The sequence below is a fragment of the Schistocerca serialis genome, chromosome 2 (genome assembly GCF_023864345.2).
Source record: "Schistocerca serialis cubense isolate TAMUIC-IGC-003099 chromosome 2, iqSchSeri2.2, whole genome shotgun sequence".
Classification (NCBI taxonomy): Eukaryota; Metazoa; Arthropoda; class Insecta; order Orthoptera; family Acrididae; genus Schistocerca; species Schistocerca serialis.
The window spans coordinates 739,454,783-739,481,941 of record NC_064639.1 but is presented as its reverse complement, the minus strand read 5'-3'; the positions used below and the strand labels follow the sequence as shown (position 1 = coordinate 739,481,941).

At 41.4% G+C, this 27,159-nt stretch overlaps 1 protein-coding gene across 2 annotated transcripts in view; it reads left to right on the top strand.

Moving 5' to 3' along the window:
• Positions 1-27,159, top strand: part of LOC126457939 (uncharacterized) — a 422,121-nt gene that overhangs the window by 215,014 nt on the left and 179,948 nt on the right. For both annotated transcript variants that reach the window (XM_050094658.1, XM_050094659.1), the window contains one exon: positions 15,350-15,504. In XM_050094658.1, coding sequence (XP_049950615.1) covers positions 15,350-15,504 — 155 coding nt within the window. The remainder of the gene's footprint in view (positions 1-15,349; positions 15,505-27,159) is intronic.

Sequence of the window (27,159 nt, the reverse complement as noted above, 5' to 3'; positions counted from 1 at the left end):
AATTATGGGAAAGGATATAGTTGGTCATGGTGGCCAGTAGGGAGGTTGAAGGTTTGGTGTTAGTTGGGCATTGGGAAAGGTAGTGTTCGGTAGTGGCAAGGCCATGAACATTGGGGATGTTAGTGTAAAGGTAGGTGGCATCAACAGTGACAAGCAGGGTGCCATGTGGTAAATGGAACAGGAAATGTGAAGAGTTGGTGGAGGAAGGGGTTGGTTTGTTTTCTATATAAGGTTGTAGATGGTGGTCGATAGGCTGTAAGTGTTGGTCCATGAGAACAGAGATTCTCTCTATGAGGGCACAGTAACCATTGAAATAGGGCATCCTCTGTGGTTGGGTTTACAGACTGTTGGAAGCATGTAGAAGGTAGAAGTCGGTGAGTGGTAGGGGTGGGGTGGGGGATGGGGGAGAGAGAGAGAGAGAGAGAGAGAGAGAGAGAGAGAGAGAGAGAGTGGGGGGGGGGGGGAGGGGGGGTTCTGGGATGGTCCTAAGGATTTGAGGAGGAACTGGAGATTCTGCTGGATTTTTTGAATTGGGTCACTGTGCCAGAGGTTGTAGGTGGATGAATCTGACAGCTGGCAGTGTCCCTCTGCTAGGTAATCCCTGCAGTTCAAAACCACAGTGGTGGGCTCTTTGTCAGCAGGTAATATTATAAGGCCAGCCTCAGCTTTCAGATGGTGGATTGTGGTTCTTTATGCAGATAAAAGATTGGTTTCCATGTTGAGGGATTAGGGGAATTAGGTTGAGGCAAGGTTTAAAGTTAAGAAATTCTGGAATGTCAAAAGGGGATGATTGAGGGCAATGGGCATGAATCAAAGTTGGATGGATGATTGAACTGAATCATGCAGGATTCAGTATTGATTTTGAGTTGAGTCTGATTGGAAGGGTTGATGGCAAAAAAATATTTCCACTGTAGGGGCTGGGAAAAGGAGAGGAGGTCTTTAACAAGTCCAGCATAATTGAATTTGGGAGTGGGGCAAGAGGTAAGCCCTTTGGAAAGGACTGATACTTCTATGGGACTAAGGCTTTTAGAGGAAACGTTCATGAGCATGTTTTTGGTCTATTTAGGAGCTGGATTCTTTAAGGTGGTGGGAGTGAGTTTCTGAGGATGTGACAAATGTAGTAGGTCTGCAAGATGGGGTTGTCAGCTATGAAGGGATGGAGGGGGAGGTGGGGTTAGGAGGCTCTTGTTGGTGTGTTGGATAGTGGTAGTTCAAGCCAAAACAGGAGTAGGAGGTGAACAGTTTGGAGAATTGCTTGAGATGATGATGTTTGTGCTGTTGTAGTTCCTGAAGGCCAACAGTTTCAGCGTAAGAATTTTGGATTGCAGCAGGAATTTGGGATTGCAGAGCAGGAGAATTTTTAGAATTTAGAGGAGATATTGGAAGCATTTTTGGGCCTAATTTGCATGGTTTTGCAGAAACAGGTATCTGAGGGCTATGGACTGACATAATTTGAAGAAATAGGCATCATTGTAGAAAGAGGGGTAATTTGATGTTCAGGCCATTTGGGGGTATTCCATTAGCTAGGCAACAGTCCAAAACAGTATGTGGGACTAGGTTCTTGCTAGGGATAGGAAAACATTTCCGTATTGGTGCAGATGGAAGGAGTGGGGATTCACAGAGGAGGATAAAAAATGTGTTAAAATATGTAGAAAAACTAACAAGAAAGACGGAATGTGTGAAGTATGGGAGAAAAGGTGAAACTTAAGGGAGTAGAGCCAATAGTGAAGGGGAAAATGAACTAAAATCGAAGTGAAAGCACAATGGGATCAAAGAGAAAAATGAATAAAAAGACAATAATAGTGAGATGCAGGTCATTGGGTGGATGTTTGTGAAGGGAAGGAACAGCAGGTGTAAATGGAGTAAGTGAACATGCTGGAACAAGGGAAGAGAAAGGGAGAGGAAGGCAAGGGTTGGTGAGGTCGAGATTCAACATGTTTGTGTGGCACAAGAAGGTATGGAAAAAAATACTTGAGCGTGAGAGAGGAAGTGTGATCAGTTTGAAGGTCTGTGGATAATTATTTTGGCAGAAAGAATGTGGGACATGAGTTGTTGCACCATCAGTCTGCATTGCCACATTGCAATGTGCTGTGTGTTGTCAAGACCACTGATACAGTGTAGCTCATTAGTCAGAGTGTTTGTGGTTTGGAAGGTGACAGATAAAACAAGGGAAAGAAGAGAAAGAAAAGGACAGACACTGAGTAAAATAATGAGTTAGAAAATAGTAATAAAGGAAAGGGGGACTGGGTTGTGGTACAGAAGAAAAGCCGTTATGTGAAATCAAAAAGTGGAAAGTCAAGGATGGAATAAGAACAGTATTATGAAAAGGATAGATTGTTACTCACCATATAGAGGAGATGTTGAGTTGCAGACAGACACAACAAAAAGGCTGCTATACATTGAAGATTTTGGCTGAAAGACCTTCTCACAAAATAGAAAATACACAAACACAACTTTCTCTCTCTCTCTCTCTCTCTCTCTCTCTCTCTCTCTCTCTCTCTCTCTCTGAAATGAATATTGACAGGTTTTGTAAGAGATGTTGTGGCAGATCTGGTAAAGACCCTCCTTCTCATAGGCTGCCCCTGTCATTCAGATACCACAATAGTAAGCACAATGTCAGAATGGATGGTAACAACTGTGATCAGATTTTTGGGGACATAGAGCATGTGATTTAGCAATGTGTTGTTCAGTACAATGTTGGAGGCAACAAGGGAAAGATGATGAAGCTTTGCTGCATGCAAGGATTTAGTGAATGTTGTCGCCCTAAGGGCTTGCCAGTGAACAAATTGGTCATCTTCGTTAAAACTTTTCTAGACCATTTTCAAGACCAGGTTTCATCCATGATAGGTTTTCATAGTGCAGTTAATGATTATTATCAGACTGTAGGGAAAAAGTCATTAACTAGAGTACTTTTATTGAATTTGAGTTTTGAGTAAAAATTACATCTTTGATAGGCAATGGCGATTCAGTGGGGGAAGCTTTTTTAAAAGAAAGGTTTGTGACACTTTGTTGTTATTGGCTGCAGCAAATTTTTGTTGCCTTAGATGGGTTAAACATTTTATCTTTAAGAGATTGGTGTGACTGGATTTTTCATGAGTGATAGATGCCAACTTGTGAAAACTTTTTAACAAAATTCAAAGGACCACAATTAAGTGAGGAAACTTGGAACTTACTATGAGCCCCTGCATATCATTCTCATAGGGACCACAGATACAATATTTAACTCATTATGATGTTCACTGAGGTCTTTAGGCACTCATTCTTTCTGTGCGCCATATACAAATGGAATTAGAAGAAACTGTAATACTTGGGGTGCTGTGCAAAATACCCTCTGCCATGCATTTCACAGTAGTTTGTAGACTGTGGTTATAGATGTAGAAAGACATTGGTGATGCTGATGAGAGTTGGACTAGAGATGGAGATGGATAAGAACAGCACTGTAAAAGGTATAATCAAATGGTGGAAAGTCTAGGATTGAATAACTATGATTTGGAAAGGTTAGACTGCCACTCGTCACATAGAGGAGGTTTTGAGTCACAGACAGGCAAAGTGAACATGTGCCTGTCTGCGACTCATCACCTCCTCTATGTGGTGAGTAGCAATTTACCCTTTCCATATTGTTGTTATTGTAAAAAGTAAGGAAGAAGAAGATATGATAAGTTGTAGACATGAAGTTTTTGCATACTGTTACAGTCCACAGTTGACACCAAATGGTACTATCTTGTAAAACACAAGGAGCAGTCAGTTGCATATTTTATGTAGAAACAGAAATTACCCCTGTGGATAGAGCCAGATGAAATACATAAGTTGAGGACACGTTTGATGTTGACAGGAGGTTTGCATTTCCAAATCTGCAATGTCCTTTTGCCCATTCTCTAGCCATATGGTTTGTATCCTTAAGACTGTCTCTGTTATGAGACTTCTGCGAGATACTCTCTTACTTATTTCTACTTATCGCTCTTAAGATCAGTGCAGTAATATATAGATAATTTGTGTAATGTATCAGATGATATGCACTGACTGTTCAAGTTTTATTTCGTAGTTGTGATGGGTACTAATTTGTTGGTGCAATATGCAACCAATGAATAAGTTCTGCAAAACTCAACAATGACAGTGTTGCCAGTCATTGTGCATCAGATCCTCACTCTGTCCTTTCTTTCACTGTCATTGTTTTCCATTACTTTTTATTTTTGTATTTTTATTCTGTGATTCTTACTTGTTCTACAGCAGTCGGTTCCTTTGCTTTTCTGTTTTTGTCCACTTTTTGTCTAGCATAGTGTACATACAGCGTTCGTATCCTTCCTTTCAGTTCCCATGCACCTGTCCTCAGATTTCCAAACCTACTTTTCAGGCATAATTTTGTTGTTGATTTTACTCTCACTTGTCTTGTTTAGTCTCTCTTGACTTGGGATACTGGTTGAAATTCATACCTAGTATCTAGTATCCTCCAGCTTTCACTCTCTGTACTTATTTAATGGAACCTCTCATTCTGAAAACTTGTGTTTGTGTCACTTTCCTATTGAGCTTGTGTCTGCTGCCATGTTGATTGTAGAAGTTTTCCTTTTTTAACAAAAGTTAGTAAACAACTTTTGCAATACAGAATAATTTTTTTACTCAAAGTTATTCACACAAAATTCAGCGTATTGTATTGTCTGCCAAAACTATACAGGATGATTCCATGATGATCGTATAAACTTTCAGAGATGATGGAGAACGATTTTGTTCTGAGCCCATACTTGCTGGACTTCTTTTCGTGTTGTGGCTCATACTACCCCCGAACAAGTGCTCCTAGCTCTTAAGGTATGCAATTTACAGTCCATGTTCACTATACTCATTTTTCTTGTGTTGGTCCTTACTATCACTTCTGAAAGTTGCCTACCCTACAATCTTAGCAACAACAGTATCAGTGCATGTATAACATCGTCAGAGGAATCAGAACAATTTTCCTTTATAACTTTCTGCTCTGACATTTCTGGACCAATGTCCTTTACCTCAGATTGATACATTTACTCTTCTCCATTATCTCTAAATGTTTGTAACAACATCATGGAATTACCCTGAGAATGAAGCCAGTATCATTACATGTCTGTTGGTGCTGGCCACATACATCATAGAAAATTATTACCCTTTCATGTGTGTCTCCATTTGTGCAAATAATATGGTCACATGAAGCAAATTTAGAGCCATGTGGCTGGCACTCAGAAACCTTAAACCTAATGAACTTAGATAATTAATGTAAACAGAATCAGTTATTGCATTTTGATTTTCATTTGGTCGTTTGAAATGCTCTGTTAAAGGCAGACATTGTCTGTATACCACTGTTCAGTGAATATTTACTGAGTTATTTACTGGACTTTTCGAACATCACTGAGTGAGGTGGTGCAGTGGTTAGCACACTGGACTCAATTTTGTTAGGACGACAGTTTAAACCCACATCTGGCCATCCTGATTTAGGTTTTCCATAATTTCCCTAAATCGCTTCAGGCAAATGCTGGGATGGTTTCTTTGAAAGGGCATGGCTGACTTTTTCTGCATTCTTCCCTAATCCTATGGGACCGATGACCTTGCTGTTTGTTCCCCTACCCCGAGTCAACTGTCCAACCAACCATCAAACATCCCTTTACCACATAGGAAACATACAATACTTACTTTTTGATAGAAAGGGATTTGTAGACTGTTGCAGGTACACTCTCATATTCACACACTCACTCCTTGTTTTGTGGCTTGATTTGAACATCACAATGAAATGAAATTTTACTCTCAATAATAATATTATTCACTTAATGTTACATACTCTTGATCATTCATGGAATATTTATTTGACCCCTGACTTGCTCTGTATTACCCGCTTTTCCAAAAAGAAGATTACCATAAACAAAAACAAAACTTTTCACTTAAATGTTGGTTGGGCCACCCTCTCCCCAAGGGGAGTGGCAGGTTCAGCAGCGTTTTGCGGCGCACAAGGCGGAGGGTCAATGTGGAGGCTGGCCGTGTGGCATCGCCCGCTCTGCCTGTGAATGGACATGTGGCCGCTCCTTCAGCAAGGTCCGAGCAGGCACATGAGGGGAGGGGTTTATTAGTTATTGGGAGCTCCAACGTTAGGCGGGTGATGGAGCCCCTTAGGGAAATAGCGGAAAGGTTGGGGAAGAAGGCCAGTGTTCACTCTGTCTGCTTGCTGGGGGGGGGGTCTCATCCGAGATGTGGAGGAGGCCCTGCCAGCGGCGATAGAGAGCACTGGGTGCACCCGACTGCAAATTGTTGCTCATGTCGGCACCAATGACTCCTGCCGTCTGTGTTCAGAGGTCATCCTCAGTTCGTACAGGCAGTTGGCGTAATTGGTGAAGGCGGAAAGCCTCGCTCGCGGGGTGGAATCTGAGCTAACTATTTGTAGTATCGTTCCCAGAACCGATCGTGGTCCTCTGGTTTGGAGCCGAGTAGAAGGCTTAAACCAGAGGCTCAGACGATTCTGCGGAGATCTGGGGTGCAAATTTCTCGACCTCCGCTATCGGGTGGAAAAATGTAGGGTCCCCCTGAATAGGTCAGGCGTGCACTACACACCGGAAGCGGCTACAAGGGTAGCGCAGTACGTGTGGAGTGCACGTGTGGGTTTTTTAGGTTAGAGAATTCCTTCCCTAGGCCCGGCAAGACGCCTCCCGAGACGCGGCAAGGTAGGAGTAGGCAAAATGCAACAGGGAATAGCAATATTAATGTGCTAATACTAAACTGCAGGAGCGTCTATAGAAAGGTCCCAGAACTGCTCTCATTAATAAACGGTCACAATGCCCATATAGTACTAGGGACAGAAAGTTGGCTGAAACCAGATGTAAACAGTAATGAAACCCTAAACTCAGATTGGAATGTATACTGCAGAGACAGGCTGGACAGTGAAGGGGGAGGCGTGTTTATAGCAATAAGAAGTGCAATAGTATCGAAGGAAATTGACGGAGATCCGAAATGTGAAATAATTTGGGTAAAGGTCATGGTTAAAGCAGGCTCAGACATGGTAATTGGATGTCTCTATAGGCTCCCTGGCTCAGCAGCTGTTGTGGCTGAGCACCTGAAGGATAATTTGGAAAATATTTCGAGTAGATTTCCCCACCATGTTATAGTTCTGGGTGGAGATTTTAATATTCGGGATATAGACTGGGAGACTCAAACGTTCATAACGGGTGGCAGGGACAAAGAATCCAGTGAAATTTTTTTAAGTGCTTTATCTGAAAACTACCTTGAGCAGTTAAACAGAGAACCGACTCGTGGCAATAACATATTAGACCTTCTGGTGACAAACAGACCCGAACTATTTGAAACAGTTAACGCAGAACAGGAAATCAGCAATCATAAAGTGGTTACTGCATCGATGATTTCAGCCGTAAATAGAAATATTAAAAAAGGTAGGAAGATTTTTCTGTTTAGCAAAAGTGACTAAAAGCAGATTACAGAGTACCTGACAGCTCAACACAAAAGTTTTGTCTCAAGTACAGATAGTGTTGAGTATCAATGGACAAAGTTCAAAACCATCGTACAATATGCGTTAAATGAGTATGTGCCAAGCAAGATCTTAAGAGATGGAAAAGAGCCACCGTGGTACAACAACCGAGTTAGAAAACTGCTGCAGAAGCAAAGGGAACTTCACAGCAAACATAAACATAGCCAAAGCCTTGCAGACAAACAAAAATTACGCAAAGCGAAATGTGGTGTGAGGAGGGCTATGCGAGACACGTTCAATGAATTCGAAAGTAAAGTTCTATGTACTGACTGGGCAGAAAATCCTAAGAAATTTTGGTCTTATGTCAAAGCGGTAGGTGGATCAAAACAAAATGTCCTGACACCCCTGTGATGAAAATGGTACTGAAACAGAGGATGACAGACTAAAGGCCGAAATACTAAATGTCTTTTTCCTTCTCTAGATTGTCGCACAGATGACAAAATGGTAGATATCGAAATAGATGACAGAGGGATAGAGAAACAATTAAAATCGATCAAAAGAGGAAAGGCCACTGGACCTGATAGGAAACCAGTTCGATTTTACACAGAGTACGCGGAGGAACTTGCCCCCCTTCTTGCAGCGGTGTACCGTAGGTCTCTAGAAGAGCGTAGCGTTCCAAAGGATTGGAAAAGGGCACAGGTCATCCCTGTTTTCAAGAAGGGAGGTCGAACAGATGTGCAGAACTATAGACCTATATCTCTAACGTCGATCAGTTGTAGAATTTTGGAACATGTATTATGTTAGAGTATAATGACTTTTCTGGAGACTAGAAATCTACTCTGTAGGAATCAGCATGGGTTTAGAAAAAGACGGTCGTGTGAAACCCAGCTCGTGCTATTCGTCCACGAGACTCAGAGGGCCATAGACACGGGTTCACAGATAGATGCCGTGTTTCTTGACTTCTGCAAGGCATTCGATACAGTTCCCCACAGTCGTTTAATGAACAAAGTAAGAGCATATGGACTATCAGACCAATTGTGTGATTGGATTGAAGAGTTCCTAGATAACAGAACACAGCATGTCATTCTCAATGGAGAGAAGTCTTCCGAAGTAAGAGTGATTTCAGGTGTACCGCAGGGGAGTGTCATAGGACCGTTGCTGTTCACAATGTACATAAATGACCTTGTGGATGACATCGGAAGTTCACTGAGGCTTTTTGCAGATGATACTGTGGTGTATCGAGAGGTTGTAACAATGGAAAATTGTACTGAAATGCAGGAGGATCTGCAGCGAATTGACGCATGGTGCAGGGAATGGCAATTGAATCTCAATGTAGACAAGTGTAATGTGCTGTGAATACATAGAAAGATAGATCCCTTATCATTTAGCTACAAAATAGCAGGTCAGCAAATGGAAGCAGTTAATTCCATAAATTATCTGGGAATACGCATTAGGAGTGATTTAAAATGGAATGATCATATACAGTTGATCGTTGGTAAAGCAGATGCCAGACTGAGATTCATTGGAAGAATCCTAAGGAAATGCAATCCAAAAACAAAGGAAGTAGGTTACAGTACACTTGTTCGCCCACTGCTTGAATACTGCTCAGCAGTGTGGGATCCGTACCAGATAGGGTTGATAGAAGAGATAGAGAAGATCCAATGGAGAGCAGCACACTTCGTTACAGGATCATTTAGTAATCGCAAAAGCGTTACGGAGATGGTAGATAAACTCCAGTGGAAGACTCTGCAGGAGAGACGCTCAGTAGCTCGGTACAGGCTTTTGTTAAAGTTTTGAGAACATACCTTCACAGAAGAGTCAAGCAGTATATTGCTCCCTCCTTTGTATATTTCGCGAAGAGACCATGAGGATAAAATCAGAGAGATTAGAGCCCACACAGAAGCATACTGACAATCCTTCTTTCCATGAACAATACGAGACTGGAATAGAAGGGAGAACCGATAGAGGTACTCAAGGTACCCTCCACCACACACCATCAGGTGTCCTGCTGAGTATGGATGTAGATGTAGATGTAGATGTAGAATGTTGTGAATCAGATAGTTTTCTTTACTTACTGCCACCTACATAAAGTGGTAGTGGCAATACATGTCACTATGTCTCACTAGCTATTAACAGTTTTCGCCCTGCATTATTTGAAAATAGTGGTATCTGATATGACTGAACTATTAGAATCATAGCCAGATAGACATTATGTTTCAAAAGAACCCTGAAATCTTAATTGATTTATGATATTAGTCACTTGAATTTTCCGTAGGTCTGATGAGGTATACTGAACGCAATGTGTTCTCTTTGAAACTATCACCAGCTCTGAATTCAATATTCAGTGGCAATTTTTCACTTCAAAGAAGTCTAATCAGAGTTTTAATGATGATAATTTTTAATATGCAGCTAGCTGCCAGAGTACTATCCTTGCCTTAGTGTTATTGCAGAGAGGCAGTTGCATTATTTCATCAAAAAAATTATGATAGCTTAAATTTATGTTATGAACTCCTTTATAATATGGCCTTTGATATTCAATAATGTTGCTTGGCTTGTGTGTTCTTTGAGTCTCTGCCAGATTAGAACAACTGTTTTGATACTGAAATGGCATTGGTGGTTTTCATGATCACTTTTCTTAGTTACAAACACAGAACATGGTATTCACAACCACAGATTAATATTTAATCATCAAAACTTGGGCAGTGGTTGTCATGGTGTTGAGTCAAAAAGAATCCGCTAATCCCAATAATTTTCTGACAGTTCCATCGTATGCTTCATACTCAAAAAGTATAAAACAAAAATCGAAGATAATCCTACATGGCACTTTTGCTTGTACATGTGTCTTACACTAAGAACTTTTTGCAACAAGAGTGGTGCATTGTCAGAAGAGACTACATGTTCCAGATTTCCTGCAGGGACTGTTGTGCTGCAGTGAGGATAACAAGTGCAGCATGGGGCACGAGTGAAATGGCGTGGTGGCTGGAAACATATTTCAGAAGTGAAGTACATAGGACAGTATGATTCTTGTGGGTAAAATGTATAAACTGCGGACATATTCGCTGTGAAATTGCTGTAGTATATGGACCACGTTCTATGGGTTAGGGTGTGGAATGTCAGGAGTTTAAACATGTATGGAAGCTAGAAAATCTGAAAAGGGAAGTACTAAGGCTCAATCTAGGTATAGTAGTGGACAATGAAGTGAAGCGGAAAGAAGACAAGGATTTCTGTTCAAATGAGTATGGTGTAGTATCAACAGCAGCAGAAAATGTTACAATGGAAGTAGGATTTGTTATGAACGGAAAGGTAGGGCAAGCTTGAGTTACTGTAATCAATTCAGTGATAGGGTTGTTCTAAACCAAATCAACAGCGAACCAGCACTAACGTGATAGTTCAGGTATATAAACCAACTTCGGAAGGTGAAGATGAAGAGAAGTGTTTGAGGATATTGAAGAGGTAATTCAGTACATAAATGGAGATGAAAATCTAATAGTCTTGTGGAACTGGAATGCAGTTGTAGGGGTAGGAGTGAAAGAAAGGGTTATGGGAGAAGATGCGATTGGTCATAGAAATGAGAGAGGAGAAAGACTAATTGAGTTCTGCAATAAATTTCAGCTAGTACTAGTGAATACTTGTGTTCAAGAATCACAAGAAGAGGAGGTACGCTTGGAAAAGGCTGTGAGTTATGGGAACGTTTTAGTTAGATTACATCATGGTCAGGCAGAGACTCCAAAATAAGATACTGGATTATAAAGTGCAATCAGTGAAATGGTCCCTCTTTTGGCTGGGATCAAATGCTGAGCTTGAGTTATTTGCTTCATAGAGTTGATTTGTTGCTGTCGCTGTTGCTGTAGAAAAGGAATAACTGAAATCCTGGTATAACAAAGACTGACCAAGTGAGTAGTAATGCCCACTTTAATTCATGCCAGATATGATTTTGAGTTTCAGCCTAGTTTATTTCTGTGTTGAGGGCATTCCAGCAATAAGAACAGCCGTGGTAGCACTGTACAAAGTAGGCACAGTGTGTGCCTTTAAGAATCGGGTACATGCTTACAAATCAGATTGGCACTCAGGCCACCTCGAAACCGTGAACAGAACTGGGGCACGACATGGTTCCAAATGGGCCTTATACACATTTTGCTACAATGAAATGATCGTTAAAAACAGAAAATTAATGAAATACAATGAATTTTGACAGGTATCTGAACAATTAACAACATTGTATGGATCGTAAAGTAGAATGACAGTATGCTTTATATGAATCTTGTTACAGCTCAGTCTCGTTCACAATGAAAATAGATGTGTAAATATAACAACACGTACTACATTTTAATGGATTATTTTTAAAATATCAAATATAATTTCTACACAACATGTTTCATAGCTTCAATAAAAATGTACTTCATTTCAGTAATAACAGTCTTTCGAAAATGAGCCTGGCTGACAGGATAATGCTTTGCACTTACATAGTAAACTCACAGTCTTGTTTGATTCTGTTCTTTACTTTCAGATAACATTGGATTTAAAATATGTGTCACAGACAATGGTTGTATAACTATATTTCAGTCATTATAAGAAAATAGTATGGTTTCAAAAATTTGTATCAATTACAGTGTCTAATTGAGGCATAAGGAATACATTCTACAGGTTTATTTCATCTTAACAGTTCCCAAAGTATAGTATTCCCAGAGTATAGTATATCTTGCTGTGCTTAGAATTGTTGTTAACATGTTAGTAGCTTTAATGTGAGTGAGGAGGAGGAGGAGGAGGATATTAGTGTTTAACGTCCCGTCGACAATGAGGTCATTAGAGACGGAGCGCAAGCTCGGGTGAGGGAAGGATGGGGAAGGAAATCGGCCGTGCCCTTTCAAAGGAACCATCCCGGCATTTGCCTGAAGCGATTTAGGGAAATCACGGAAAACCTAAATCAGGATGGCCGGAGACGGGATTGAACCGTCGTCCTCCCGAATGCGAGTCCAGTGTGCTAACCACTGTGCCACCTCGCTCGGTAATGTGAGTGAGAATCTGCTGGTAACACACTTTAAAGAGATGGAAAGGTTCTGACTGTCACATTTCACCAGGAGCAGATATAGACTCAGATCACAATTTGCTATTGATAATGAAGTTTAAGAGACTAATCAGAAAGAATCAGTGCACAAAGAAGTATGATACGGAAGTACTAAGGAATGAAGAGATAAGCTTCAAGTTCTCCAAGGCTATAGATAGTGCAATAAGGAATAGCTCAGTAGGCAGTTCAGTTTAAGAAGGATGGACATCTCTAAAACGGACAATCACAGCAGTTGGAAAGAAAAGCACAAGTACAAAGCAGTCATGTCATCAATTGACCAAGGCTGAACAGATGTGGGTGACACTGATCCGGAAGAAAGAATATATGGGAAGAAAGAGATTTTCCATTGATAATGTTCACACAGTGATTCTCGAATGGCTCCATAGCCAAGAAGCAGACTTGCATCATTGAGGAATTGAATGATTGGTAGAATGTTCTTGTTGCATCCTAGTTTTAGACAGATGTGGGGAGCCTAACAGTTCATATGTGTGATGATTGAGCAATTTGACAGAGGCACCTGTGTCCAACTGAAATTTCCCATGTTTCCGACAAAGAAGGAATTGAACAAAAAGTTTGTTTGTCTGGCGTATCACTGAAGAAACTGTTTGTGTGCCAGTTTTGCGAATGCCTGTTGCCGACTTTGAATACGCAGCATTAATGACATGGGCCTTGTGACAAAATTTTTGTGAGTGGGCCGAATTCTATGATTGTTCCATTGCAAACATATGGATTGTACATGTCCTACCACAAGTGTAACACTGAGCTTGTTGTGAGGGGCAGTCTTGGCGTTTGTGCCATGAATAACACCAAGGGCAAGACTTAATTCTGTTTACCTGTGTAGCCACCTGTTTAGCAAACTGCTTATATGGCGTGGAGTGTTGTTTACTCAGCGTGACTAGCGCAAGCTGCCGCTGAATGGGCCGATCGCAAACAAGGGACTGAACCCAACAAATAGCTGACTGCTCAATTTTATCTGCCGACAGGGCACCGGAATAGTACTGATCTAAGATTTGCACTACCTGCTGAAATGTGGATCAGTTTGGGTCAAAATCTGTTCTCTGAGTTTGACATCAGGTACATTGTACATGATTGCATCACACAACATAACATCTGAACATAAATCATCGCAAGCACATTTGGATTTGCATTTCCTTGTCGTATCTTGCAAATCTGTTACCCACGCACAATAAGTTTGTTCTGACCATTTTTTGCAGTTGCAGAATTGAAAATGAGCTGCTACCACATTCACTTGTTTCTCATAATAATTAGTTAGAGACTGTACCAGCTGTTCGTAAGTAAGTTCACTCGGAGTGGCATTAGGAAATAACTTCTGAGTTAAATGGAACACTGCACTTCCTGTCATTGATAATAGATGTGGAAGTTTCTCAGTACCTGGTATGTTGTTAGCGAGGATGTGTGCTTCATACTGTTGTAGCCACTCAAGCCACACCTTGTCTTGTTCACAAAATGGGTGAAAAGCTGGTATAGCAGTAGGTGTTGCTGTAGATGATGCCTGTTCTGTATGGCATGCAGCATTGGGCAGTAGCTGCTGCACCGTGTTGAGTAGCGTAGATATATGCTGCGTCTGGAACTGAAACATCTGCATTAGCTGTGTGGCATCTAATGCTTGTAGCTGTGGCGTCTGAGTAGGGGGTGGGAAAGGTGGGGTGGGAATGTTGGAAGAGATAAATGCAATAAACAGACAAGGCAAGCAAGCAAAATAAGTACAAAAGCAAAGAAAAATTCTGTAACACCCACCTGAAAACACTGATTAGCGAAAGAGGCTGTTAAAGCAAGTAAACGCCCCTGCAAAGAAAAGACAAGAGAGAATTAAGGCACCAGCAACTCAAAACAGAAAATTCCATGGCCGCCAGGCACTGTGTTTGTCTTATAACTCATTGTCAATGTGGAGTCCTGCACACTTATCTCTTATAGGGTGTCGAAAGGATGCTGCTTTCCCGGGTAACTATACAACAATTCAAACAAATCACATTAATGGTTTTTTATTACAATACAGTAAATTGGAAATACTTAACTTTGGTTTACAATATCATGTCGCAAGCTATTGGCGACATGCAAATAAACTATGTCTTTCACCATATAGAGTGTCCATGCAAATAATGAATATGGATCACAAGTAATAGCTCTTCTAGTGCTCTCTTTTAGTCCGGGTCTACTAGCGTCCGTCTTCTGTTGTGTGGCCGAGGCTGGCAGGAATGGCACTTCTATTCTGTTCAGATAGAGGCTGCTCCTGTCATGGTGCGGTCCTAGTCAGCATACTATTGGCTTACGTCATCTCTCAGCCATCCCTACAGTTATGTTCATCATCTTCATGCCGGCACTTGTCATTACACTGGAACAGTTCACACTATTGTGTAAAAGGACTTGGTGACTATGTTAGAAAATAGTATTGTGTTTCTGTGTGACTTTGAAGTCGGTGCTCTATTCAATAAAAATTACTTGGCCGGCCATAATAATGTGTAACATACTTTTTGAAGTCCCCTCATATATATTGTCTTAAGCACTAATGCCATCAATTTGTGTGAAAAAGAGTCTACTTGCTAATAACATTTCGTTCAAAATAATATGTTGGTGAAAATGGATTGACAGTACCGGCATGCCAAACTGACGGGCCCCCATCTCATAGGCTACAATGCACATATCAGTCAGTGTATACTTCCACAATAAGAGATTGTGGCTTATCCTCCTAGAGTTTGTATTATACTTTCTAGTACCATTTTATTTTATTGTATTGTATTGTAGTGTAGCATATACTGTAAAAATGATATGCTTGATAAAAAATTATGTTTAAAATCAAAGTATTTGTAGCTAATAGATGTGTGTACAATCTCCTGTAGGTTTATGCATGGGGATCATCACAGTTTGGACAGCTTGGCATTGGAAGTACAGGGCAGTCTTCAACTCCAATCCTCATCAGTGGACTTGCATCAGAATTAATTACTTCCATCTCTGCAGGACAATACCATTCACTTGCCCTTACAGCTGATGGCAGGTAACTTTCACTGTTGTTTCTAAATGCTTGGCAGATTAAGTTATTAATTCTTGTGAGTTTTGTCTGTTCTTATTATTAACAGTTTGCATTGTGTTAAGAAGATCATCAGGATTTAGAATTCTTCCAGCCATTAACCTATAATAGATTCACGAAATTGTATCGAATTATACACATACTAGTATGTTACAGTAGGTCCTTAAAAATCATAAACTGTTGTAAAATAAAACTTTTATCTATTATGGATGAGGAAAGCTGCGACTGTGATGAATAAAGGTTTTCTGAAATTACTGCAACCAGTCACCTTTTGCTTTGTTCTTCAATTCTTTCACTATCCCATTACCTGTTTCGAACTGCCTAGCTATTCAGCCTCAGATGGTACATATTTATTGATTGTATGCAGCAGTATTGGAGTCATGTAGCTGTGGCAAGATGTATAAATAAAACATGAGTGTAGCAGAGTAATTCTCACCACACTCAGTGCTTACATGTTTCGTTTATACATTTTGCCACAGCTGCACGATTCCCATACTGCTACAGACAGTCAATAAACATGTACCATCTGATGATGAATTGCTGAGTGGTTCAAAACCTGTAATGGGATAGTAAAAGAATTGAAGAACAAAGTAAAAGGCAACTGGCTGCAGTAATTTTAAGAAACCTGTAGTAAAATAGTTTTAAGGAGCTCTTATTCACATTATAAATTTACAGTTTTCGGCTGATATGTGGGGTCATTAGCTAGCATTATCAAAACCTTGTGTGGCAATTTCCATTAACCCTCATTAATTCTAAGTACGAAGACCAACAAAAAGTTAGGCAATGTGAAGTACACATACATGGGTACAAGCCTTCACAAAAAAAATTCACTCGTGGGTTCATCTGTGTTTATCCGCTGAGTAATAAAAATGTGTTGAAGCAACATGTCAATGAGGTGAAGTGCTGGGATCCTGTGTGAAGTCAACTTTTATTGACTTCACTGCACTTTTGGGTCAGCTACATGTCATCTCAACGGTATCCGTGAGAATATGAAATTCACTGTGGAGGTAGAAGAAAATTGACGTGTACAATTACCGGACATTCTGATAAAGCAGAATAAAGATGATTCATTGAGGTTTTCCATTTATATGAAGAAAATATATAAGGATCTGTACCTAAATACTAGGAGTTGCCATCACACGTCACATGATGCAATGTAGTATTGTACTCATAACCTTGGTGTACAGAAGCCATCTATAAGAAGTTGTTGTTGTTGTGGTCTTCAGTCCTGAGACTGGTTTGATGCAGCTCTCCATGCTACTCTATCCTGTGCAAGCTTCTTCATCTCCCAGTACCTACTGCAGCCTACATCCTTCTGAATCTGCTTAGTGTATTCATCTCTTGGTCTCCCTTGATGCCTCAGAACATGTCCTACCAACCGATCCCTTCTTCTAGTCACTTTGTGCCACAAACTCCTCTTCTCCCCAATTCTATTCAATACCTCCTCATTAGTTATGTGATCTACCCATCTAATCTTCAGCATTCTTCTGTAGTACCACATTTCGAAATCTTCTATTCTCTTCTTGTCCAAACTATTTATCGTACATGTTTCACTTTCATACGTTGCTACACTCCATACAAATACTTTCAGAAATGACTTCCTATAAGAAGAGCCCACCTGATATGCTACAGCACCTCAGCGAAGTCTGTTAGTAGAACAACTTCTTTTGAGATGCAAACAAAGCATGATTTCCAGATAAACAGGAACAAACCAGAAGAAGAAATTGTCTGTTTGGTGTTCTTACAATATACAGAGCCATCCACTCCAAAGAACTGTAAGAGTATCAACAGGCACAACATGAAATCAGCATTGCAAATTTCTTGCAAATTTAATGTCACAGTGGACTCCATCAAGTATACATTAGGGCCAAGTATGCCAGGTGTGCCAAGTGTGAGTATGGCTGAAACTTCACCTGCCAAACGCAATGATGTATTTCACAGCTCTACCATACACCACAAAACAAGCAGTTGGTTTGCCCAGACAGGCAAACCTGCAATGACAAAACATAGTTTTAATGGAGGGCACTTATTTGACTTAGATACACAGAGGTGCTGCATCATGCCAATGGTTTCTGGGTTGTGGTAGAAACAAGGGTAAGAATCAATGTTGACAACCAGGACAGCAGTTTCCATCTGAGTTCAACATGAGATGCTACGTCAACACATATTTAGCATTAACACTCCAGCTCCGAAGCAGTGTACGCAATGGCAGTATGGACTGGCAACATCAAGGCACCATGACCAGTCTCCGTACTACATGCCCCCCCCCCCCCCCCCCCCCCCCCCACACACACCTGTAACAAAAGCTGAAGTTTTAAATTTCATGTTGAAGAAGTTGTTCACACAGGAAAATTCTACAAACGTACTGTCATTTGACCATTCTATAGATTCATGTATGGACAACATAATAATAAGCATACCTGGTGTAGAGAAGCAACTGAAAAATTTGAAAGCAAATAAATTACCAGGTTCGGGTGGAATCCCAGTTCGGTTTTACAGAGAATACTCTGTGGGATTGGCCCCTTACCTGGCTTGCATTTATCATGAATCTCTCATCCAGCACAAAGTCCAAAGTGACTGCAAAAAATCGCAGGTGACTCCAGTACATAAGAAAGGTAAAAGAACGGATCCACATATTACAGACCAATATCCCTAACTTCTGTTTGCTGAGATTTCTTGAACACATTCTCAGTTCAAATATAATAAACTTTCTTGAGGCTCAACAGTTTATGAGTGGTGTTAGACAGCATTGCTTGTGTGAAACTTAGCTTGCCCTTTTCTCACATGATATACTGTGAACTATGGATGAAGGGCAACAGGCAGATTCCATCTCTCTAAATTTCCAGAAAGCATTTGACACATTGCAAGCTATTAACAAAAGTATAAGCATATGGAATAGGTTTACTGATATCTGAGTGGCTCAAAGACTCCTTGAATAATAGAACCCAGTATGAAACTTCCTGGCAGATTAAAAGCCCAGGCTGTGGCTAAGCCATGTCCCCGCAATATCCTTTCTTTCAGGAGTGCTAGTTCTGCAAGTTTCGCAGGAGAGCTTCTGTAAAGTTTGGAAGGTAGGAGACGAGGTACTGGCAGAAGTAAAGCTGTGAGTGCCGGGCGTGAGTCGTGCTTCGGTAGCTCAGTTGGTAGAGCACTTGCCCGCGAAAGGCAAAGGTCCCGAGTTCGAGTCTCGGTCGGGCACACAGTTTTAATCTGCCAGGAAGTTTCATATCAGCGCACACTCCGCTGCAGAGTGAAAATCTCATTCTGGAAGAACCCAGTATGTTGTCCTTGACAGCAAGTGTTCATCAGACAAGGGTATCATCAGGAGTGCCCCAGGGAAGTGTTACGGGACTGCTGTTGCTCTCTATATACACAAATAATATGTTGGACAGGGTGGTGAGCAATCTGCGGTTGTTTGCTGGTGCTGTCGTGGTGTATGATAAGGTGTTGAAGTTGAGTGACTGTAGGAAGATACAAGATGACTTAGGCAAAATTTCCAGTTGGTGTGATGAATGGCAGGTAGCCCTAAATGTGGAAAAATATAAGTTAATGCAGATAAGTAGGAAGAACAAACCTGTAATGTTTGGATACAGTATTACAAGTCTGCTGCTTGACACAGCCAAATTGCTTAAATATCTGGGCATAACATTGCAAAGTGATATGAGGTGGAACGAGCATGGGAAAACCGTGGTAGGAAAAGCAAATGGTGGACTTTGGTTTATTGGGAGAATTTTAGGAAAGAGCGGTTTGTGTTAACAGAATCTTCCATGGTTCTTGGTGGAACAGTATTATAATAAATGAAAAGCACCAGTTTGCTTTTGTTCTACAGTATATATTGACATTGTAGGAAGACATCGAAACAAGTCAAGGCAGGGGACTAGATTTCTTACTGGTAGGTTCAAACAACACATAAGTGTTATGGAGATACTGTGAGAACTCAAATTGGAATCCCTGGAGGAAAAACAACATTCTTTTTGAGAAACACTATTGAGGAAATTTAGAAAAGCGGCATTTGAAGCTGACTGCAGAACAATTCTACTGCTGCCAACAGACAGTGATTTTTCCCTCGCTCTATTTGCCAGTGGAGCTGGAAAGGAAACGACAATTAGTGGCACAAGATGCCCTCCACCACGCACCGTTGGTGGCTTCTGTAGTATGTATGTAGATGTAGATGTTGATGTTGATGTTGATGTTGATGCACATGCACTGCCCCCAATGCTAGTAAAATAACTTCCAGATGCTGGCAATTGGTCTGCATGATGCTCTTGGGAGAGGAGGAGTGCAGTCCATATTTTTAAAGAGATGGTATGTGCAAAGGTTCCAGCAGTTCACCTGATAACAAAACATTCCATGCATATACCTTTGCATAAATGTTATATTTTGGCCACTATTTTATGGTGTATACAGGATGTCCCATTTATCTTGGCCACCCTAAATAACTGTTTGTCCAGATGCAAATTACAAAATGTTTCAAGAAAATGTTCTTTAGCTATGAGGGGGATATCAATCAGCATATTGGCTTCGTTGCAGCTTTGTTTTTTACAAAGATATGACTTTTTTAAATGGCACCCTGCACTTTTTATTCGGTAATTCATTTCCTCTCCTAAAGCCCTATTCAAAAATGTATCACAGTGTACCATTCACTGAAACACAACGTTATTAATTACATAACACAACATTGATGTTGACACTCCCAGCGCTTAGTGCAGGTACTCAGGATAATGGAGCACATCCACGTGCTGACAAATAAAAACATAAGTAGAATGCATACCTGTCATTCCGTCAACCATCATCAGTTGAAGAGTTGTGTGAGTAGAATGTACACCAACGAAAAGAAGGTAGAAATGCTACTCATCTATGGGGAATGTACATTAGCAGAACAGTAATTGCAGTGCTGTTTTCTTATCTATGAGTACTTTTAGTACAGTAGTGTAGTCCTTTTAAATACTATTATGTACAGTAGGCACACAGCAAAAGCTGTCCTTCATACGAACTGCATCAACGTAACATTTCTTTTATTGTTGTGGTTGAAGGTTGGTGAAATGCTACGAAGGCAGCGGAACTGTACAGAGAGCAATATCCTGACAAGAACCCAACTTCCTGACAGATGTTTTCTCGTCTTGTTGCGACACTTCAGGAAACGGGAAGTTTCAACCCATTACAATGCAATCGTCATAGCACTCGCACAGACGAAGCTGCCGAAGTTACTGTTCTCGCTTCCGTTGCTATGAATCTACATGTGAGCACATGACAGCTTGAACATGGGATTGGCATTCCTAAAACCAGTGTACATTGTATTCTTATATGTCACCGGTTCCATCTGTACCGTGTACACCTATGTCAAAGATTTCATGGGAATGATTTCCAGAATCGTGTACATTTCTGTCTGTGGGCACAGCAGCAAATCCTCACCAACCCGATCTACTTCTCCAATGTTCTATTTACCGATGAATGTTCCTACTCAAACAAAGGACAGGTAAATAAAAGGAACATGCAGTATTGGTCCAGCGACAATTCATGATAGCTTAGACAGCTGGAACATCAGCATCAGTGGAGAGTTAACGTCTCTTGTGTTTTACTCGATGACTTTCCATTAATTTGTACAAACTGTGACCTCTCTGACAGGAAATCATGAATCCAGTCACATAATTGAGACAATATTCCATAAGCAAGCAATTTGATTTCAAGAATGAAATTCCTTCACGTACTACAGCCACTGAATTAAATGCCATTCACAATTTTTTCCAACTTTTAGGCCAACACGTGCTACTTACATTGATGAAATTTTTATTGATTATCATTGTCCTAACTCAGTGTTTTATCACAGAAATGGTACATTGTACCATGTGAAATGGCTGAATAATTTATTTTTAATTGTACAACTAGTGTCATTCAAAGGCCATTATCCAGTGTAGTTTTTGTTAGTAATATATGTCATAGACAGGGTGTCCCATTTGTCTTGACCACCCTAAATAACTGTTTCTCCAGATGCAAATTACAAAATGTTTCAAGCAAATGTTCTTTAGCCATTAAGGGGACATCAATCAGCATGATTGCCTTTGTTGTAGCTTTGCTTTTTACAAAGATATGGACAGTGGTATGACTTTTTTAAATGGCACCCTGTATTTTTTATTCAGTAATTCATTTCCTCTTCTAAAGATCTCTTCAAAAATGTATCACAGTGTACCATTCACTGAAAACACAATGTCATTAATTACATAACACAACACTGACTTTGAGCCCGGGCTCGTCCACTTGCTGGAGTTGTCAGAAAACAAATGAAAACCCAGTAAAAACATAACACAAAATTGACTTTGACTCTCCCGTACCATTGACCAAGAGTAGAACATTCAAAGGGGCTCAAAGTGGTGACCTTGGACACTGATACACTGGTGCACTCATTGGATGAAAGAATTATTTACTGCTTCCAGTGTTGGCTGCTGAAGAGAATTACAAGCAAGCACAATACATTCCTGCATGTCCTCTGGAGTTGCTGGAATATTGCGATATACAATGTCTTTAATGCATCCTCAAAGAAAAAAGTCCAGACGATTTAAATCAGGAGACCTAGCAGGCCAAGTAACTGTTCCTCCTCTACCAATCCATCTGGCAGGATACCTTCAGTTCAGAACATGACGTGCACGGAAGGCATTATGTGCTGGACATCCATCATGTTGATACCACATAAGCAGCACTTCATCCACAATAAGAGGAAGAATTCATCTGAGGAGGTTGGCATACACTGTGCCGTTTAGACTACCATTGATGAAATAAGGGGCAAAAACTATAGTACACAGAACAGTCTTATTTGCTTGAATTATTGTCAGCATTGTTGATTTTACATTATGTTTCTGGAGTTACTTTCTCCACCTTCCATCGGTCCTTTCTTGCTATTCCTTCATTTATAACCCATCACTTTTTCCTTGCTCTCTATTTATTGAACTTTGAACTTGTTGCTGTCTATTTGATTCACCCCTTCACCTTCCTGTGTGCAGAATGATCGATTCAAGAATCTGATCCTATTCCCACCCTGTATTACAACTTCTGCCATCTTCCCTATCCTCATCTTTCCCACAGTTCCACTAGCTGCAGACTCGACTATTACATGTGTGTCAGAAGTGTGAGTGAGAGTGTATATCTGTGTGTGTGTGTGTGTGTGTGTGTGTGTGTGTGTGTGTGTGTGTGTTTTGCTGACATAAATTCTAGACCCATGGAACTCTACAAGAAGTTGTACATTTTACAATTCTTGTGTCTTTTGTTTCGTAATACATATGTAGATATAATCAAGAAATGAAAAATCTAGCTTGAAATAACAGCAATTGGGCCACCACATAGAGGAAGTGTTGACTTGCTGAGAGGCACAGTGAAAAGGAATGCTGGATATATTCAACTGTCAGACCATTTCCTTAATCAGAAGATAAAACCATCGCCCCCCCCCCCCCCCCCCCCACACACACACACACAGCACAACTCCCAAAAATTGTCATCTCCGAGTTCTAAGGCTCAAATATGATTGCATATGGTGTCTGAGATAAATGGCGATCTTTGCTGGGATGTGTAGTGTGCTTACAGAAGAGGCCCAGGGTGGGGATAGCAGGGGTGAGGGATGTTGTTACTACTGCCTGCAGGAGCATTAAGGAATGTGGTGGGGACGAGATAGGGTTACTAGGTACAACATCAGGAGACTGTGTTGGTGATAGAAGGAAGATGAGAAAATCTGTTGTTAATGGGAAGAAACCTGATGGCACAGGCTGTTAATCAGTTGTCAAATTGAACCACATCATTTTGGGCCATCGAGCCATTTCTTGGCCACAGTTAGGTGGTTACCATTCATGCTTACAGCTTGCTGGTTCTCATGTCCACGTAGAACGCGGCACAGTGGTTGCTGCTAAGTTGGTAGATCATATGGCTGTTTTCACAGGTGGCCCTGCTTTTGACGGGGTTGGACATGCCTGTGTCCAGACTCGAGTAGGTGCCAGTGGAACGATTTGTGGGACAGGTCTTGCATCTAGGTCTATTGCAGGGATATTATTCATGAGGAAAGGGATTGGGAATGAGGATGGAGTAGGTAGAGAGATGGATTTTGCGTAAGTTGGTTGACCAACGGAATACCACTTTGGGAAGAGTAGTGAGGATATTTCTCTTTCCGGAGCATGATGAGAGGTAGTCAGAACCCTGGCAGAGAATTTGATTTGGTAGCTCCAGTCCTGTGTGGTCTTGAGTTGTAAGAGTCATGCTCCTTTATGGCTGTCCAGTTGGAATGAAGGGGGATAGTAGACGACTTGGGAGACAAGGCATGGGAGATCTGTTTCTGGACAAGGTTGGGAGTGTAATTTCAGCCTATGAAGGCATCGTGGAGACCATTAAATGCTGGAAGGGAGGCTGCTCATTACTAAAGATGCAAATATCACAGATGGCTAAGCTGTATAGAAGGGACTTCTTGGTGTGGAATGTGTGGCAGCTGTAGAAGTGGAGCTGTTGTTGGTGGTTGGTGGGTTTGATGTGCACAGAGGTACTAATGTGGCCTTCCTTGAAGTGAAGGCCAACATCAAGGAAGGCAGCCTGGTAGGGTAGCGAATGGAGGAGAAAGTGTCAAGGTTCTGGAACAGTGTGGATAGGCTGTCCACACCCTCAGTCCAGATCATGAAGATTCCCTCAATGAAACTGAACCAGGTGAGGGATTTGGGATTGTGGGTTGTTGGAATGTTTCCTCTAGATGGCCCATGAATAGGTTGGCATGGGATTGTGCCATGTGGGTGCCCATTGCTGTACCACACATTTGTTTGTAGAGGATGCTTTCAGAGGAGAAGAAACTGTGTGTGGGTATATAGTAGGTCATAGTAACTAGAAGTTAGGTTTGGAGCCAGTCTGGCATCAGAAAAGTTAATGTTTAGCAGCAGCAAGGCCATAGGCAATGGCTATTTTAGTGAAGAGGGAGGTGGCATCAACAGTGGTAAGCAGAGCATTGGGTGGTAAAGGTTCAGGAAATGTGTAGAGTTGGTAGAGGAAGTAGTTGGTGTGTTTTATGTAGGAGGGTAGGCTACAGGTAACAAGCTGAGGCTGTTGGTCCACAAGGGCAGAGATATTCTCTGTAGGGTTGCAGTAAGCAACCATAATTGTGTGTCGTGAGTGGTAGGGTTAATGTGCTTTAGGATGGCAACATCAATACCTTTGTCCACATCAAACCAACCAACCACAGGATCTCCTCTTTGAAAGCTGCCATCCATCCCACACCAAGACAAAGTCTCACTGAGGCCTTCACATATGAAATCCCAACACTGTCCAGGAACTGTGCCTTGTTTCCCCATTTGTGTATCATGCTACACATACCCACAGTCTAGCCATGAAGGAGCAACCCCTCTTGCGGCTCAGAATCCCCCAGGATTAGAACAACTGAATCATGTTCTCCACCAGGGTTTTGACTACCTCTTGTCATATTCTGAACTGTGCAATACTCCCCCTCCCCTCTCCCCTCCCCTCTTCCACTATCATCCTCTGGCCCCGCTCACAGTGGTATTTAACACCCACTAAACATATGCAATAGCTATGTCTATACCTACTACAGCTCTGGTCCCAACCACTTGCTTCATGATCCATATCCCTGCAATAGACCTGTATGTAAGACCTGTCCCAAACATCCCCAACAACACCTACTTCAGTCTTATCATAGGCATCTCTTATACCATAAAGGGAAGGGCCACCGGTAAAAGCAGTCATGCGATCTTTGAACTTAGCTGCAACCACTGTGCTAAATTCTACATGGGAACGACAATTAACAACTGCTTCACGACTGTGCCATCTGAATTCTTCCCGACAACACCAGCTTTTCTGGAAAGCACAGGTTGGAACTCTCCCTGCAACATATTCTCTGTTCCTGTAACCCCCCTAGCCACCTTTGCTAGTCCTTGTCCTTCACCTACCTATCTCCTTCCCAGCTCCCACTCCAGTACTGCACACACATTCAGTCCCACCGATGCATTTGTGTAGCCCTTTCCCCTTCTCTACTTCTCTTTCATGTGTCACTGCAATGAATCAAACATAGTAACATGCATTGCTAGTGATGTCCCATTTTCAAACAAATAGAGGCTTAGTTTTGAAAACCATTTTAATTTAGCACTCCAATAAGTTTTACTCTTCTGTTTATTTATTTTCATGACCATCCAAACATTGCATACAATTGACCTAAATACAGTAACTTACCACCCATAATGAGCAAGGTGGTAAGACAATAGAGCCATACTCAGGACAGCATTTCAAATTCTCTTCCAGCCACTCAGATTTAGGCTTTCCTTGATTTCCCTATATCACTTTAGGTGAATGCCAAGATGTTCCTTTGAAAGAGTATGACCAATTTCCTGATCAGCAGGATGTTACACTGATTTTCCTTTGTCACATTAGTCTGTGTCTTCTTCGTTATTTTGCAATATTTCCTGTGTGAAATGTCCATCATACATTATTTTAGTCTCATTGTAACACAGTTCTTGGTCGATTTTCAGTATTACTCTGTTATATTCTTCCATTTGTTGTAGAAGTTAATCTAATACTAATGGAAACATTACAGTGTTATCAGCAGCATGAAGTTCTTTCAGATATGCTACAATTGTATGCGTACATTTTCTCAGTTTACATATTTGAAAATTTACCTTGATTTTTTTTCTTTATTTTAATGATGTTCTGTAAATGTGTGAGCAGGATCCTTTTGCATTGCTTTTCCTCCAACCTTAACCATTTGTATTAAAATGCTCTCATGTCCAAGAAGCAAAACTCAATCTATGGGTAGCAGAAAGAACGAACCTACATAGAAATGTGTGCAGCCATAAACTCAGTACGCAGCTGGTACAAGCAACTGATGACTGAGCACTCAAAAAACCACTTGGCACGAAGTGCAAGGCAAGGTCTGCAGTGGTTGAACTCAGTGTAAGCACTGGCCTGCCCAGCTTTCTGCTGCCTGCAGGCAAAATCTTCTCTCAGTGGGGCTACCCATACTACACATCATGTTTGCCTTTCAGGCAGGTTTCTGCACTATTCTGCTGTGCTACCCACTGCAACTCATATGACTCCAATGTGATGTCCGCTGGCAGGGATACTAAATCTGTGCATCTGAAAAGGCCATGTAGGGCAGAAAATGGTCAGACGTGGGATCTGACCTCTGGCACAGAACTGTAGTGGGTGTCAGAGAACCCACACCACCAAAGGAGGCAACATCGATGCTGCGGGCTCCGCTGGTAGAGCTGAAGGACAGGGACGGAGAGGAGTACGATGCCACATCAATTGGCTAAGGGGGGAGGAGTGTGAATCAGAATACTGGGCTCCACATCAGCAGATGGAAGCCTCACTGAGGCCTGAGGCTGCAGGAGACCAGACTATGGCACAGAGGAGGCGGCAGTGGGGAGGCACACTGCTGTAAGTGGGAGCCCATCCCTGAAACACTGTCATCACCAACCCTGTCACTCAGCTGACCAGATAGCTGCATTAGCAGTGCCCCAACAGGGCACAGGCTCTATTGATTTACATGGCGGGTCAGCTGCTTCCTACCAACATCCACCACACACAAGTGCCAACTTTTATGGCCCACCGTGACACCTGGCAGCTACTCCTGTGGCCAGCCAAAGAACCTGATCC